The 16586-nt window shown below is 45.4% G+C and overlaps 2 protein-coding genes and 1 non-coding gene across 3 annotated transcripts; 2 read left to right on the top strand and 1 right to left on the bottom strand.

Annotated features, from left to right (window-relative positions):
* The first annotated feature begins 297 nt into the window (after positions 1-297).
* Positions 298-13155, top strand: KCTD13 (potassium channel tetramerization domain containing 13). The gene is made up of 6 exons (XM_045849349.1): positions 298-741; positions 2039-2208; positions 9865-9954; positions 10044-10096; positions 10763-10958; positions 12384-13155. The coding sequence occupies exons 1-6, from the start codon at positions 498-500 to the stop codon at positions 12618-12620; spliced, it is 990 nt and encodes a 329-aa protein (XP_045705305.1). The 5' UTR covers positions 298-497; the 3' UTR covers positions 12621-13155.
* A 104-nt stretch (positions 13156-13259) lies between these two features.
* ASPHD1 (aspartate beta-hydroxylase domain containing 1) lies at positions 13260-16573 on the bottom strand. Its single transcript, XM_045849348.1, has 3 exons — positions 15469-16573; positions 14205-14318; positions 13260-13538 (listed from the first exon to the last, which is right to left on the bottom strand). The coding sequence occupies exons 1-3, from the start codon at positions 16385-16387 to the stop codon at positions 13369-13371; spliced, it is 1203 nt and encodes a 400-aa protein (XP_045705304.1). The 5' UTR covers positions 16388-16573; the 3' UTR covers positions 13260-13368.
* LOC123825728 lies at positions 13797-13919 on the top strand. Its single transcript, XR_006786952.1, has one exon. It is a non-coding gene; the product is annotated as a U6atac minor spliceosomal RNA (small nuclear RNA).
* Positions 16574-16586: the final 13 nt, after the last annotated feature.

Here is a 16586-nt window from a genome sequence, read left to right as displayed (position 1 = left end):
TTTGGGGAGCTGGCAGGCGGGATACCTTGCCCAATCGCCTGCCTCTCTGGGCCTCAGTCTTCCAGTCCTGCCCGGGAACCGCTCTGGGAGTGGAAACCCAACCCCCAGAAGGAACGTCGCTGTCCACACCAGGCAGGTGGCCAGGTGCCTCCGGGATCTGGCCCCGGTACTAACGAAGGGAGTGCACCTCACGTGGCCTCAGCTCAGCCTGCCGCAGCCCCACCGCATTGACCCGTTACCCAGCGGAAGGCCAATACGCATGCTCCGCACTTCCGCCCTCGCGAGGCTAGGCACGGTACTTTGAGGCGCCTGCGCAGCTGCTGGGCTGAGTTTCTCCGGAGGTACTGGCGTGTTGGGACTGATGGCCAATGTCGCTGAGTAGCGGCGACGTGTGGGCGCGTGGTCCAGCCGTCTGGCCAGGGGGGTCGGGTGCGGGGTCTTTGGGAGCGGAGGGCACGGAAAGAGCCTAAGGTCGCCGTCGGCCGCCAGCACCCGGTATGTCGGCCGAGGCCTCGGGCCCGGCGGTGGCCGAGGCCCTATCCCTGGAAGCCCCTAAGCCCTGGGGATTCGAACCCGGCTCCGCCGCGGACGGTCTCAAGCCACAGACCCCGAACAGCAAGTACGTGAAGCTGAACGTGGGGGGCTCGCTGCACTACACTACGCTGCGCACCCTCACGGGACAGGACACCATGCTCAAGACCATGTTTAGCGGCCGCGCGGAGGTACTCACGGACGCCGGAGGTACTGCAATACCCTCGCTTATGCTGTCTTCCATCCTCTGGATGCTTACCCCTAGTCTTTTCCTCGCCTAGTGTCTTCTTGCCCCTTCTCTCTTTTCACTACCATCCAGTCAGGTCATTCTCACCTCCACCAACCCCCACACCCGATCTCATCTCCCCTTTTTCATTCATAATCTCCTTCCTCTTCCAGTCTTTACCCCCAGCAATAACTACATACACTTAGGGAACAACTTTCCCTCCCCAGCTCTGCCAGGCGCTGTGGTGAGTGATTCAACATGTCACTTCAGAATTTTCATTATCACTCCCACCCTTCAGTCCTCAGCTCAGAAAAACTTGGGAACCAGCCCTGCTGCCAGCAGCACCCTTCCAGGCCACCTTCATCAGTTTTTCCCAACTGGCTAGCCCTTTGTTTCCCACTGTATCTTAGCACTGCTCACAACCAGCCTGGAGAGTTGGAGGATCTTGTTGGTCTTAGTGTTTCCCTTAATACATTCTGGGAATCCATCTGTAAATGCAGATTGTAGAAGGAGAAGGCTGCTCTGGGTTTGCCAGGGACACCGGAGTGGAGGGGGGAGAGTTCTCTTTGGCAGGTGAACCTTACCTTCTTGGAGTGTTGCATTCAGGTTTGGGCCCCACATGCCAAGTGGAAGCTTCAAGTTTGTGGGGGGTGGAATTCAGAGGGGGTTAACAAGGATTGTGAGAACAGGAAAATAAACATTTGGGGGGGTGGAGGTCAGTTTTCAAAAATTTAAAGGTGAAGAAATTATTTATTCAGTAGATATTTGTAAAGTGGCAGTGCTGAAGATACTTTCTTTTGGTAAGTGAATCTGAGGAGATTAACCTTACTGAGTTTACTTTTTTGTGGGGACGGGATAACAGTAAACATACAAAAAAGGGGGGCATGTAATTACAGATAGTAATAAGTTCTATGGTGAATATAAAGGTTAAAATGGTAGTGATTTTAGAGGGCGGAGTAGACATTTAAATTACATAGAATGGCTGGAGTTAACAAGAAAGGGTAGAGGGTTATTGATAAGGTAATCTCGAAGAGCTTTCTCATGGTGAGAACCTTCTCACTGTAGGACAGACTTGGGAGGGAATCAGTTCTCTTTGGGGTTGAAAAGGGGTCTATGGGGAACACTCACTGGGCATGTTTTAACAGTATATTCTTGGTTAAGGCAGAAGTTTGAGGAAAAATTGAGACTTGTAGCTTTAGAATCCTTCTTTTCATAAAAATTTAGTAGTTCCAGGGCCCCCAGAAAAGCCATCCTTTATCTTTCCTCTCCTCACCCCACCAGGTTGGGTGCTGATTGACCGCAGCGGCCGCCACTTTGGTACAATCCTCAACTACCTTCGGGATGGGTCTGTGCCACTGCCTGAGAGCACCAGAGAACTGGGGGAGCTCCTCGGTGAGGCACGCTACTACCTGGTACAGGGCCTGATTGAGGACTGTCAGCTGGCACTGCAGGTGAGGGTCCCTTCCCCACCTCCTGAATTCCACCCCTATGCCCATGTCCCTGGAGAGCAGCTTAAGTAGTTAGATATCAGGACATTAAAAAAATAAAAGGAAATATGGGGTACTTTGTAGAGAGGCTGCCTCTGGCCTGGCTTTGTCTAGCCATGACCCTGGAAAATTCATGGGTGCTGTCTTCTGTATTCCTGCTGCCTCAGCAATGGTGCCCCTCAACATCTCATGCCAAGACTGTTTTGGTGGTTCAATGACTTCTCTCTCTGCTTCTTGTTTCTACCCCGCCAAACCAGTTGTTACGCTATCACCTAATTAATTATCCTCAGACATAATCCCAATTCATTCTCCCTTTTGCCCAGAAATCAGATCATAAATAACTCTCTTGTGCCACTAGGGAAAAAATCTAAATTTAAACTGGAATATAATGACCTCTGCAATCTGGTTCTATCCTGGCAGGCAACACCCCACCCCACCCCACCCCAGGGCCTTAAGTTTTTTTTTTTTTTGCAATGAAATCTCATAGAAACAGGGCCACCCCCAATAAAACAGCGTTGGGGATTCCAGAGCCCTTCCTCTGTGCCTCATTTCTGTAGATCTCTTAGGGTTCTGAGGACATATGGGTTAAGTGTCACCCCCGCCACAGCTGACTGGGTAACCTTGAGTGAGTCAATTCCTACCTCTGGCATTCTGTTCTCATGTTCCAAAAGATGGGAAAATGAGAAAATATGTACAATGTAGTGAGTTTTACATAAAGCCTTTTATTCTCTCCTATTTCTACAATGTTAAAAATGTCCTTTTATGATACAATATTAATGGAGATTATAAGGGTTTCTTTTTTTATGTTCTTTATATATTAAAAAGTGGCACCTATGAGCAGATGTCTGTTATCTTAGGAAATACTTATTCTTGGAATCCAAAAGTATAGGATTTCTTTGGGCTGTATCTATGTTTTTCCAACTTTATGACTGCCTCCCATAGAAAAAATAAAATGCTAGATATATGTATATTTATATATATAAATAATTGAAATAAGATTTAGAAAATGATAGTTTCAGTGAAATACACTCTGACATATTGTTTTCTTTTTTTCCTGTTAATGCTGTTTGAGACACATTTAACTTGTTTCATGACCCATTAATGGCTAACCACTTGCAGTTTGAACTGGATGTTCTTGGAAGTACATTCCTGAGCTATGGTTTTACATTTATCTAATGTTATTTCACACCCACTCCTGAATCTAATGTTCATCTAATGTTTTCACACCCGCAAAATTACTCCTGTGTGTCAGGAGTAATTCCGCTATCTGCTTGTATGTACATCTTGTACCATTGTTTGATATTTGTTTAAAAATGAGGGAAGTTGGGGGTGCATCCAAGGTCAAAGAGTTACTAAGCTCAGAGCTCACATTCAGCCTCAGGTTATCTGACTTTCAAGTGCAAGTGCTTTTTCTTCTGTACTCCAGCTATCTCTTTTCCAGGTTTCCCTGAGACCATTCCCACCTCACTTGACTAGTGTTTGCTTGATTGTTTGGAGGATTTTGTTTTTAAGATTTAGGTACAGAATATTGAGTTCATCATACTCCTCAATGTGTGACACTTAATCATCTATGAAATCTTTTCTCCTTATTTTTTTCTTCATTTTCAATCCCCTGCCATGTCCCTTTCCCTCATAGGTACCCTTCCAATTCTAATGTTTTGATACATATGCTTGGATTATGTTTGTACTCTTGAAAAGCTAAAGCATTCTTAAAATTTTTAAAAAGATTTTATTTATTTATTTTTAGAGAGAGGGAAGAGAGGGAGAGAATATTGAGTGGTCGCCTCTTACATACCCGCAACCAGGGACCTGACCTTCAACACTGCCTGACCCAGGCATATGCCCTTACTGGGAGTTGAACCTAGTGACTTTTCAGTTTGTGAGACGATACCCAGCCACTGAGCCATACCAGTCAGGACAGCTAAAGCATTCTTTTATATGCATTTTAACTTTCCATTAGTGGCATTGAGTTATGGATCATGTGTTTTGTTTTCTTACCGGGTAATTCAACACTTTTTTCAAGATCTATTTATGCTGCTCTACATACTAGAGGATGGAGACCTAGATTGCCTCCCCACTTCTTGCCCCAACAAACGGTACCACCATGAGCATCCTTATACATGTGCCCTAGTGGGTGCTGGGTCAGGGTTTCTCATGATTGTAGCTGGGAGTGGGATTGCTGGGTCATGGGACACATACAAATGACTTTCAACAGTATCATCAAGATTACTCTCCCAAATGGCTGTAGCAGTTTATACTCTTAATCAACAGTGCATAAGGTATTTTGTTTCTGCACATTCTGCAACACATAGCATACTATGTGTTGCTATGTAATCAGATCCATTGTTCTGATTTTGCCAATCTAATTAGTATAGAGTGATCTCATTTTTATTTGCATGCCCCTGATTACTAATGAGATCTTTTCATATATTAGTTTTTTGTGGTTTCCCCTTCTATGAATTGCCTATTCATATTCTTTACCAAATTTTCTACTGAGTTTTGTTTTTTTTTTTTTTGATCTTGTTGCTTTACAGGTGATCCTTGTATATTTTAGTTTAGCTTATAGGGAGAATTAAGCCCTCTTACCCTAAGGTATGTATCCTACATAATAAATTTACTGTTCTCTTATGTATCTAAAATAGTACTATTTACCTATCATCATTGGGAGAGTTGAGAAAATAGTTACTCATGTTTTTTGCTGGGTTTTCAGATTCAGTGAAGAACCCCAATTGAAAAAGTCTGTTTCAGATAATTTCTAGTCAGTTTTCTTTTTATGTAATTTTCTCCTTATTTTATGCTTATTTATTTATTTGAGAGAGAAACAACAGTTTGTTGTTCCACTCACCCATGCATTCATTGGTTGATTCTTGCATGTGCTCTGACCAGGGATTGAACCCACAGCCTTTGTGTATTGGGATAATGCTCTCACAAGCTGAGCTACCTGACCAGGGCCTCTAGTCAGTTTTAGATGTTGTAAGTATTTTCTGTTAGAATGTCAGCTGCCTGTAATGTCTGTTGTTGAATGGAAATCCTTTATTTATTATTGTAAATAACCATTTTATTATTTTTAAGCAATATGTATATGTTACAGAAATTTAGAAAATTAAAATTTAGGTAAAAATTATCAAAATAGCAAATGTCCTTCAAGGTCTTTTTGGGTGTGTGTGTGTGTGTGTATGCATGTGCTTGCGTGCATGTGCCAAAATACAGTCATGTCATATGTGCTGTTTGTAATCTGCTTTATTTGTTAATAATTGCCATCTTTTAATGTCAATAAAATTTATCTTGTCTAAATCCAGGGTATATGCAAATTTCTCCATTCATTCCAGAAATGTCTTTTATAGCTTGCTCATCTAAATAAGGACCCAGTCTAGATCCTTGCATCATGTCTGGTTATTATGTTCTTCAAGGCTCCTCCAACCCCAAACAGTCCCTTTTTTCTCATGATGCTGACTTGTTAAAGAGACCACCAGTGGTCCTGCACAATAACCTAGTTTCCAAATTTGTCTGGTTGTTTACTTGTGGTATCATTTGGTTTGTAATGGGCCCCATTCTGAATTTTCTATAAGCTAAATGATGGATTTAAAGGCTTGATATTAAACATTTTGGTTAGAATACATTTTAGGTAGTTTTATATATTTCATATTATGTTATATCGACACATTCATAATCGTTTTTTTTTTTTAAGATTTTATTCATTTATTTCTAGAGGGTGGGGGAGGAAAGGAGAAAGAGAGGGAGAAAAGCATCAATGTGTGGTTGCCTCTCGTGTGCCCCCTACTGGGGACCTGGTCTGCAACCCAGGCATGTGCCCTGACTGGGAATTGAACTGTCGACCCTTTGGTGTGCAGGCCAGTGCTCAGTCCACTGAGCCACATCAGCCAGGGCATAATATTGTTAATATGACTCATCATTAGTGATGCTCAGAATTAACCCCTTGATTCAGGTGATGTTGGTGTGATCCCTCCATTGTAGTTATATTCCCTTGTTGCTAACTATAAAGTAATCTCTGTGATGTTATTTTGGCACTGTGTGAATGATAGTTACCTGTCAACCACACAGCAACTGATTACCCTTACCTGAATCAATAATTTCATTAGAGTTGTAAGATAATTATAATTCTGTCATTCCTTCGCCTTTATTACATGGGATTATTTGTAAGGTCACACTTTCCATTGTCAACTGGAGAAATTCTTGATTTTAATGTAGTCAGATTCCTTTTTTTTTTCCTAAATGTGTATTCTTTTTTAAGATCTTATTTAAGAAGTTTTTTTTCCATTCCATAGTTTTAATATCTCTATAGTTTTATCTCTCATATGTGATTCTTTTTGTCTAATAGAATTCACTTTTGTAAATATGAATTACAAAGGGATGTAACTTTTTGTCCTTCATAGAGTGAGCTAGTTTTCCCACTGCCATCTATTAATCCATGCTAGCTAGTGACTAAAATTGTCCAAAATTCTTGCTTCCTGCTTATTCTGGCTCTGTTTAGTCATCTCCCACATTGAATAGGGCTGACCTATGTCACCAGTAGAATATTGCAAAAATGATAATGTGTGACTTAAAACTAGGTCATTTCTGTTTCTGCCCCTTTCTTGGATCACTCATTCTGGGGGAAGCTAGCTGCCATGTGAGGATACTCAAGCAGCTCTAGGGAGAGGTCTCCTTGGTGAGGAACTGAAGCCTCCTGCCCACAGTCAGCACAACCTCTCAGTCATATGGGTGAACTGTCTCAGAAGCGGATCCTTGAGGCCCAGTCAGGTCTCCAGGTAACTATAGCCCTGGCCAACATCTGGACTCCAACTTCATGAGTGGTCATGGGCCAGGACCACCTAGCTAAGCCAATCTCAAGTTCCCAACCTCCAAAAACTGTGAGATAATAAATGTTTATTGTTTTACCCAAGAAGTTTATAGTAATTTGTTACCCAGCAATAAATAACAGATTTTGGTACCTGGAGTGGGATTCTGCCATAACAAAAGTTGAAATGTGGGAGTGGCTTTAGAACTGGGAAGAGGGAGATTGATAATAAAAGCCTAAAGAGTTTTAATGAGTCTGTTTATGGAAGTCTGATAATCTTTGAGGAGGCTGCAGTGAGGAAAACGTTACTGAAACTGGTGCAAAGGTGACCTTGTTATATAGTGGCAGAAGTTTAGCAACACTGTCTCTTACAATAATGTAGAAAGTAGGAAACATACCCGATGAACTGGGTGACCTAGCTAAAGAGATTTCCAGACAGAATATTGGAGTTGCCACCAGGTTTCTTGTTGCTTACAGTAAAATGAAAGAGATACTAAGCCAATGGAGAAAGAGTTAAACAAAAAGGGCCAGGAATTATTGGGCTTGGAAATTCCCAGCCTTTCCAAATAATGAATGATGTTAAAATGAACAAACGACTTCTAGGCATAGATCAAATACAGGGTGTTTTCAGTAAAACATGGTCTAAAGATGAACCTGAGGATGTGATCGTAAAATATTTTGTTAAGCCTTCAAAAATATCCAAGAAGACACCTCAGAGAAGCATTTCATCAAGTAATAGTACAACTAAAAAGCTTAAGGTGTTGTCCCTCAGCATTCTTGGCATGAGCCCAAAGTGGAGAAGAGCATATCTCACAAAGGTTTATGTGTGTGGTTTAAGAGAATTCTATTAGCAGAAACACTATAAGGGACAGAGACAGTTTCAGAGGAGAATAAGACTTTAGACCCCCAAAGTTTTCCAGGCAGGAAACAGGCTAAGGAAGTCGTGGAGCTGCAAGCATGGACAGTTTCATGGAAAAGGATGACTCGGCAGAGCCAAGCACTGTGGAGAATCATCTTGGGACAAGACTAGGCATCAGAGAGCTCCCAACATTTGTCCAACTGGATTACAGAATTTCCATAGAGCGGTGACCCCCCACCCTACCCTTTTGAACAAGAGTCTTTTAATGACTGTGAGTATCCTAATGCCTGTTCCACCATTGTGTATTGGGTGTGTAGAAGAGAAAACTTGTCTCTCTAGTTCACAGGTCTTCAGATCAAGAGCAAATGTACTTAAGGAACAGTAGTTAAGGAACTACATCCAAGAAGCCTCATCCTTACCTGGACTTGTTTTAGATGATAGGATTCTGTACTTCAAGCTGATGCTGTAATAAGACAAGACTCTGGGGGATCTTGGGAGGGGGTGAGTGTGTTTTGCGTACGGGAGGGATTTGAATCAATGAGAGCCAGCCTCCAAGGCACTCTCAAATGATTCTTGTTTTCTAGTATCCATTCTCCTGTGTAGTTTTTTCCTAAACTGAATAGGGCTGACAGAACTGGGTCATAAAAGACAACGAGGCCTCCACCTTGCTCCCTCTGGAGTTAATTGCTTTGGCGAAGCCAGCTGCCATGTATGAGGACACTCAAGCAAACCTATGGAGAGGCCCAAGTGACAGGCATCAGATGTTTCCAGCCAAAAGCCAGCATGAACTTGTCAGCCATATGAACAAACTTTTTCAGAAATATATCCTCCAGACTCAGTTGTGCCTTCAGATTACTGCAGCCCCGGCTGACTTGACTATAACCTTATGAGAGACCCCATGACAGAACCACCCTGCTAAGCCCCTTCTGAATTCCTGACCCGTAAGAAACTGAAAAATGTTGATTGTTGATTTGAACTGCTAAGTTTTGGAATAATTTGTTACACAGCAATAATCAAAACACATTCCATACTTCCCCCACTGATTTTTGGTGTCCTCATTGTAAATATCAGTTCTCATATATACATTAGTCTGTTTCCAAACTCTATTGTGTTCCATTGTTTCTGCACCAAAACCACACTTTTCATTATTATGGCTTTGTAGGATGTTTTAATATCTGGTAAGGTTGGTCTTTCCTCTTGGCTCCTTTTAAAACTTGACCTAAATATTAGTAGACTTTTATTCCATATTAATTTTAGAAAAAGTTATATGGGTATGTCAAGAAAAACTTTTTGGAATTTGTATTAGAATTGCACGTCTTGTTTTTAGGATGGGAGAGGTGAGAGGAGTTTTGACATGAAGATTCTAGAAGACAGAGGAAAAGAAATAAGCCTGTGTGTCTTGTTCTTATTCTGTCTCCAACCTCCCAGCAAGCCAGATTTATTCATTCAACAGATACTTGCTGAGCATCTATTGTATCCTAGGCTCTTACCACTTAGATGGGAAGAGACAGACCAAAAGCTATATAGACCAAAACCTCGGAAAGTGTGAGGAACCAAGTGCCGTGAAGAAAGTGAACTGATATTTTGAAAAGGAAGTAGAGGAGGCTGCTTTAGTCAGAGCTTAGGGAGGAGGACCAACACTCTCTGAGGGGCACTATCTGAGTTGAGATCTGAATGGTACAGAGGAGCCAGCCCCACAGACAACTGAGTTCAGACACTCTCGTAGTGGGAAGAGCAAAGGGCTCGATGGACACAAGCTGGATGTGCCATAAAATGGCCATTGGTGGGGGAGAAGGGTAGGGACAAGATCAGAGATGTTGGATGCTGCAGAGCCTTGTGGACAACTAAGGAGTCTGGATTTTTCCCCCCAAAAGGTAGCAAACAACTTTTGAGGGCTTTTAAGTGGGTGGGTGAATGAGTGACATTTGGTTGTACTGTTAACTACCTTCCGCTTCTTCCCCAGCAAAAAAGGGAGAACCTGTCCCCGCTGTGCCTCATCCCCATGGTGACATCTCCCCAGGAGGAGCAGCAGCTCCTGGCCAGCACCTCCAAGGTGAGGCCCCTGAGCCCTGTAGGGTGGAGGTTGGGGGCCACTCCCTGCAACCTGATCCCCACCCTTCTCCATCCTCTCTCCCTCAACAGCCCGTGGTGAAGCTCCTGCACAACCGCAGTAACAACAAGTACTCCTACACCAGGTGACCATCATGGGGGTAGGGAGGTGCACTGGGTTGAATCCTGGGCTTAAGACAGCCCTGCTCCTGGCCCAAGGGGAGGGCTGTGGCCACAGAGAGGGACAAAAAAGGTGCCTGCCTGAATGGGAATTCCAGCTCTGCCACTTACCCACTGAGTTCCTCGGGCAAGTCATTTTCACTTCTGAGCATCAGTTTTATCAGTAAATGGGTTCAGGTGAGGATTAGATGATAATGACTAGCTTTACTAAGGGCTTATTTTATAACTGGCATTACTCTTAAGTGCTTTGCATATATTAAATCACATAATTCTCACAATGTTTGAGGGAGGTACGATCTCCATTTTACAGCTAAGGAAATCGAGGCACTGAGAGGTGAAGTAATGTGCCTAGTTTCACCCAGTTAAAAAGTGGTGGAGCTAGGGTGCCAGGTGATGCAGCCTGACTCCAGAGACTGTGTGGGTAGCCACCCTGCTGTGTTGGGATTTTCTCAGCAAATGCTACTTATTTCCTTGCTGAGGCCTGCTTGGCCTGGCCCTAGGGGTGGAGAAAGCTCCCAGCTGGGTGCCAAACCCATGGACAGGACCAGAGTCTGGGTATGTGGGCCCTATGCTGGGGGGAACCGAGGGAGGGAAGCCAGTTGTGCTGAGGTCCCCTGGGCCCCGGTCTTCAGCACTTCAGATGACAACCTACTTAAGAACATCGAGCTGTTTGACAAGCTGGCCCTGCGCTTCCATGGGCGGCTGCTCTTCCTCAAGGATGTACTGGGGGACGAGATCTGCTGCTGGTCTTTCTACGGGCAGGGCCGCAAAATCGCCGAGGTGTGCTGCACCTCCATTGTCTATGCCACGGAGAAGAAGCAGACCAAGGTCAGAAGGGGTTCAGGGCCTGGTTAGGGAGGGCTATGGTGGTTGGCAGGACCAGGACCCTAGACAAAGGCAGCTCAGCAGATCAGGCAGGGGAAAGTCCATCACTGAGAGTCAGGACAGAGTTCCGAGTTCTGGGGCCTTACCTGTATAAACCATGATGCCATACAATTTCATCTGTGATGGTCTTGTCCGTGTGTGGTCTCTTCTGACCTTCATGTGATGGATGTGCCTCAGATACTCCAGAGATCTTGCAAGTCTCTAAGTACCCAACACTATTTCACACCCGCCCAACTTTGCACACATTGTTCCTTTTACTTGGGATTATTCTTCCTCATCCCTGTGTACCTAATGAATTTGTGCTTAATCTTTAAGACCCAAGCCATGCATCACTTTCTTTGGGACACCTTCACTCCTGAATTTTCACCTCAACAACCTCAGACAAAGGGGGTTTACTTTAGTAGCCAGGTGTTAGCTCTTTGAGGGTAAGGCTGCATCTTTTCAATATTTTGTTCCTATCTTTGTAGCACTAGTGGAGGCTAGTGAAAGAGTTTATTACACAGTGGAAGCTAGGAAACATTTATTGAATGCATGAATGAATGACCCAGCTTCCAAGAAACTTCCTGTTTTTTTGAGGACAGGAAGATAAACCAACAACTAGAATGCAGCTTAAGAGTTATTAGTTATATGACTCCAACCCACAGAAGGGGAACCCCCAGTCACCTCTTTGCTTCATCCCTCCTGCTCTCTCTTCATCACTCCATGTCATTGTATTGGCCTTGCTGCTCATGTTCAAATAATACACTAAGCCCACTCCTGTCCCAGAGTTCTTACACTTGCTATTGCCTCTTCCCAGACTGCTCTTCCCCTGGTTACCCATGTGGCTCCCTTCCCCGCTTTCCTTTGGCGATTGGTCTAATGTCGTCTTCTCAGTGAGGTTTTCTCTAAGCTCCCTCTTACAACATTCCGAGGCATGACCATCCCCACCCCTTTTCCTGCTATAGTTTTTTCCCCATAACATTTGTCATTCTCTGACAGTGTATATTTTATTAAATGTATGTCTGTGTCCTCCCCCTAGAATGTAAACTTCCTGTGGATAGAAACTTTGTTTTGTTCACTGCTACATTCTCAGTGTTTGCAACACCTGGTACAGGGCAGTCATTAAGTAAATATTTGTCTAATGAAAGAATATACCAAGAGACTTGGTAGCAAAGGAGAGAAAACAAATAACCACCTGACTTCAGAGCTGGACCTTGAATTGTAAGTGTGACTTTGCTGAGTAAAGAAGTTGCAAAGAGGACAGTCCAGGCCAAAGAACCTGTGACTGCAAAGACTCAGAGGTGTACCAATGCAGGAGCAGCTGGGGGAAGGGGGTGGTTGTGTGACTGGACCATAGGGTGGGAGCTGGGGGTTGCTGGCTTTTTGCAGGTGGAATTCCCAGAGGCCCGGATCTTTGAGGAGACTCTGAACATCCTGATCTACGAGACTCCCCGGGGCCCAGACCCAGCCCTCCTGGAGGCCACAGGGGGTGTAGCTGGAGGTGGTGGGGTGGGCCGAGGGGAGGATGAGGAGAGCCGAGAGCACCGTGTCCGCAGGATCCATGTCCGGCGCCACATCACCCATGACGAACGTCCTCACGGCCAACAGATTGTCTTCAAAGACTAATCTTGACCTTTTTTCCTGTTTTCCTCCTGCCACTGGGACCCAGTCCCTCTTTCCACACCTTTGCCCCGGCTTTGCTGGCCAAGTCGTGGGTCTTCCCTCTGTCCTTTTATTGCATGGTATAGTTCACTTTGGCTGTTTTCCATTCATTCCCACTTCATTGCTAATAACACGGTACATTCCAGCGCCTTCCCTCAGTCAGAGCCCTTCAGAGGCCTACATTCATTCCTTCATCACCATTGTTGTCCTGCTATTTTCCCTTACCAGCTGGTTTAAAATGATTTAGAATTCCCATTCTCTCTTTTTTTTTTTTGTTCATTATACATGCCAAAGTGTCAAGCCAGCCCTTAACATCCACCGCATTCTGAGCTGCCCCCCAACCACTGTGCAGGGTAGTTGGTCTTTCCCTTACCTTTCTCCCTACCTCCTTAACTTTGTGTTAGGCTGGCCTGGGCCTGCACCAGCTCAGCTATCTTCTCAATCTGTTTCATATTATTTATTATTTTAATTTTCTATTAAATTATTGGTATAAAGTTGAGTTGAGGATCTGGTGCTGACTCCCAGGATAAGGGCCAGGAAGGTACCTGTCTATTTGTGTGGGAGAAGACATGCACTCCTGCCCTAGGGCTGGTAGCTGGGAAGAAAGTAGTCAGGAGTTAGGATTTAAGATCTGTATTTCAATGTTCACTAGCCAGTTGCCTCCCTCAGCCCCGCCCACACCCTGCAATGGAGAGGAGGTCCTGGCTACCACTCAAGCCATCCCTGAGTGCAGTATCTCTCCAACCCAAATGTCTGAAGGCAACACCTTCCTTCCAGGGTCTGGTGCAAAGACAAAGTCGAGGGCCTGGCGCTCGGCCCCAGCCACGTTGGGATGCCAAAGGTCCACAATGAAGACCACTCGAGGCCCATCTTCAGGGGAACCTACATGGGAATGGAGACAGGAGAGCAGCTGACATTAAGCACTTATATGCCAGAGCACTCACCAAATACTCAAAAAAGCAAACACTTTGTAAGTAAGTGCCAAGCACTGTTCTAACCCCGATAGGCATTAACTCTTAATCATCAAAATAAACTACGAGGTAGTACCATAATTACTCCTATTTTATACAAAGTAACTGAGGAACAAAGAGGTTAAATAACTTGTCCAAGTTCACACAGCTAGTTAAGTGTCTGAGGTATATGTTGTATGAAAGGAGAGGTTAGCACTCCCCTTGACAAAGGTGGAAGAAGCCCACAGGCCTAATGACACATAAGCAGTTAAGGCATTTCCACCTACTTGGTGGCATCTAACCATGTAAGTGCCAGAAGTAGCACAGGAACCCCAGTGGTCCAGGCCCTGGGTCTTATGCTGTTAACCACTTTGAACCTACATTAATTTATTTAATCCTTCAGTAACCTTATCAAGAAGGCAGTTTCCCCATTTTGCAGGTGATTGTAAAAGCTGTGTGACTTGTTCAAGGATATGCAGCTGGAAAATGGTGGTGCTAGGACAGCAAGCCAGTGGGCCTGATTCTGTAGCCTCTCACATGACTATTTCCCTTCTCTGTTAGTCCCTCATTCCTTCTGGCAGAGGGGGAGCCCCATTACCGTTATGAGCCACTGTGTGCAAGAAGGAGTCGTCCACCAGTAGACAGTGTCCCTCAGCCCAGCACTGGGGCTCACCCCCAACCACCAGCTCACAGCCAGGTGGGATCTTCAGACCTGTGGAAACAGACCCAGGCATACCAGGTTCTATGGTGGTTCCTCCTTGCTCTCTGGAAGGTGACTTGGAATATAATTATAAAACAATGCTGGCTGAAAGAAATTCTAGGAAATACAGGGAAATGCAGTGCAAAGCACAATCTGTTCTGTTTCAGAGAAAAGGGAAGGCTTCCTGGAGGAAGCGTCATTTCCTCCTAGGCTTCTGACAATTTAAGAACCTACTATGTGCTGGGCCTTCCCTCCCTGCAAGATATAAAACTAATGACTCCATCCTTGCCTAGAGACCACACAGTCAAGTACTGAGAAAACTGACCAGCCACTTCAAATGATAAGGAATAGATATCTCAGGGAAAGTGTGACATTTGAAATTGTTTCCTGAGGGCTAAGTAGGAGTTTTCCAGGAGGTGATAAAGTGATACATGGTAAAGACATTTTAGGTTAAGTGCATAGCATGAGTGTGGCGTTTGCCAGGATTAGTCAGAGGCCTTTATTTTTTAGATCATGGTGGGAGGGAAGGCAAGGAAAGGAACATGGGAGATGAAAGAAAGAATCTGGATTGGATCCTGAGGCTAGTGTGCTTCAAGTGGAGGACACATCTAAGCAGTAGTACAGGAGATGATTTTAGGCAAAACAAGGTCACGGAATTAAATAATCAGAAAATTGTTTTCCTCTCCATTTTCCCTCAGTCTTTAAAACACCAAAAAGCAAATCTCAGTTTAGTGTTATCATGACATTAACACCCCCACTAACACTGCTCCCTTCTGAACAAAGAGAGTGTAGGCTTCGGTTCCAGAGAGACTATTTCGCCAGAATCTTAAAAGCCTTTTCTAAAAAGTTTAAATTTGTTTTCATGAGTACTCTCCATTTAGGGCAAGTAATACCGATAATCATGTTCTGTAAAGATTCCTTTTAAGTAAAAATATGGAGGGGAATCCATATGAAGATATATAGTACAGATGATAAAGGACTATGGCAAAGCTTATGAGCATGGTTTGCAGGTAACTGAAGCTCAGAAAATGCTGCTGCTGTGGGAAACAGGTTTCTGAAATCAAAGATTTCTGAGAAGAGGCATGATCAGAACCACAGTGTAGAAATCTCTGGTGGCAGAGAAGGGAGGCAAGGAGGTTGTCTGCAGGCATCATCTACTTACCCAGATGGCATCTGACCCGGGCATTGGTGGGCCCACAACGGCCCTCAAGCCGGGCGCCCGGAAGGAGGACAGAAAAGCCAGCATTGCCAAAGGTGTTGGCACTCATGAAGCTCCGAAGTCCCCTCAGTGCCCGATAGGCCCTGGGGCACCGGCGGCAGTTGTTGGGTTGGCACCGGCCTGCTTGATACAGCAGGAGCTGGTAGCACCCAGGAGCCAGCAGTGGGGACCAGCCACGAGGAAGAGGGGTAGTCCCTGAGAAATCCCAGCTCACGGCCCCAAAGTCTCGCAAAATAGCAGAGAAACTGCTTTCCAGGAGCTCCACATCATGTCTCTGGGCATCCCGCGGCACGAAGGGCAGTGAGGGCAGGTCAGGCAGGAAAAGCAAGTCTGGGCGCTGAATGCCTAGGACCCCTGGCCCTCCCCCAGGGCCTGGGCCACCCTGAGCTGCCCGCCTCACCCTACCCATCCCAGCCCAGGAGTATCGCCTGGCGTAGGCCCGGAGGCGGCGGCTCACTAGACCTTCTGTCCTAGGTCCTTCCCCAGGCTCCCCAGAGCTCCCTGGGCTTAGCTTGCCAAACTCAGAGCATCCCCCAGGCCCACCACTGACACCCCCAGCCTGACTCCCAGCCCCCAGAGCCTGCATGTCTTGGGAGCCCAAGCGGTAGCAGTACCAGAGGAAAAGGGAAGTGAGAGCTCCCAGGAGCAGAGTAAAGGCTGAGGAGGCCAGGGGCAACGGCCATGTAGGCATGATGGGCAGGGAGACCATGGCCAAGAGGCCTGGGACATCCTCCTGACCCCAGTTCCCCTGTGCCCCCAGTTCATCCTCCATGGCTGCTCCCTGGTTACCCCCTGGGCTGTTTCCCTTCCACATTTCCACTCTGGGTTCTCTCTGCTTCAGAGGTCTTCTCTCCACCTTCATGTACCTTTAACCCTCCTCTCTCACCTGTTCTTTCTCCTTGTGGCAGTTTCCTCTCTCACCCTCTGCCTCTCCTTTCCTCACCCTCTTGTCTCCTCCTCTCCTTTCTTCTCCCTCCACCCCAACCCCTCCTTTCTCTCGCTCTTTCCTCCCACCCCTTTTCTTCTAGTTTCCCTGGACAGCAGTTCCTACCCCACCTGGA

The sequence above is a fragment of the Phyllostomus hastatus genome, unplaced genomic scaffold (genome assembly GCF_019186645.2).
Source record: "Phyllostomus hastatus isolate PE091 unplaced genomic scaffold, TTU_PhHast_1.1 phas_contig_64, whole genome shotgun sequence".
Classification (NCBI taxonomy): Eukaryota; Metazoa; Chordata; class Mammalia; order Chiroptera; family Phyllostomidae; genus Phyllostomus; species Phyllostomus hastatus.
The sequence above is the reverse complement of the archived record's forward strand: the minus strand, read 5'-3'. Positions and strand labels throughout refer to the sequence as shown.

Coding starts and splice junctions, on each gene's coding strand:
- ASPHD1 (XM_045849348.1), bottom strand. CDS start 16,387: ATGAAGGTGGAGAGAAGACCTCTGAAGCAGAGAGAACCCAGAGTGGAA. Junction 14,319..15,468: donor CCGGGTCAGATGCCATCTGG/GTAAGTAGATGA, acceptor CTGTTTCCACAG/GTCTGAAGATCCCACCTGGC. Junction 13,539..14,204: donor GCACACAGTGGCTCATAACG/GTAATGGGGCTC, acceptor ATTCCCATGTAG/GTTCCCCTGAAGATGGGCCT.
- KCTD13 (XM_045849349.1), top strand. CDS start 498: ATGTCGGCCGAGGCCTCGGGCCCGGCGGTGGCCGAGGCCCTATCCCTG. Junction 9,955..10,043: donor TCCTGGCCAGCACCTCCAAG/GTGAGGCCCCTG, acceptor CTCCCTCAACAG/CCCGTGGTGAAGCTCCTGCA. Junction 10,097..10,762: donor AACAAGTACTCCTACACCAG/GTGACCATCATG, acceptor CCCGGTCTTCAG/CACTTCAGATGACAACCTAC.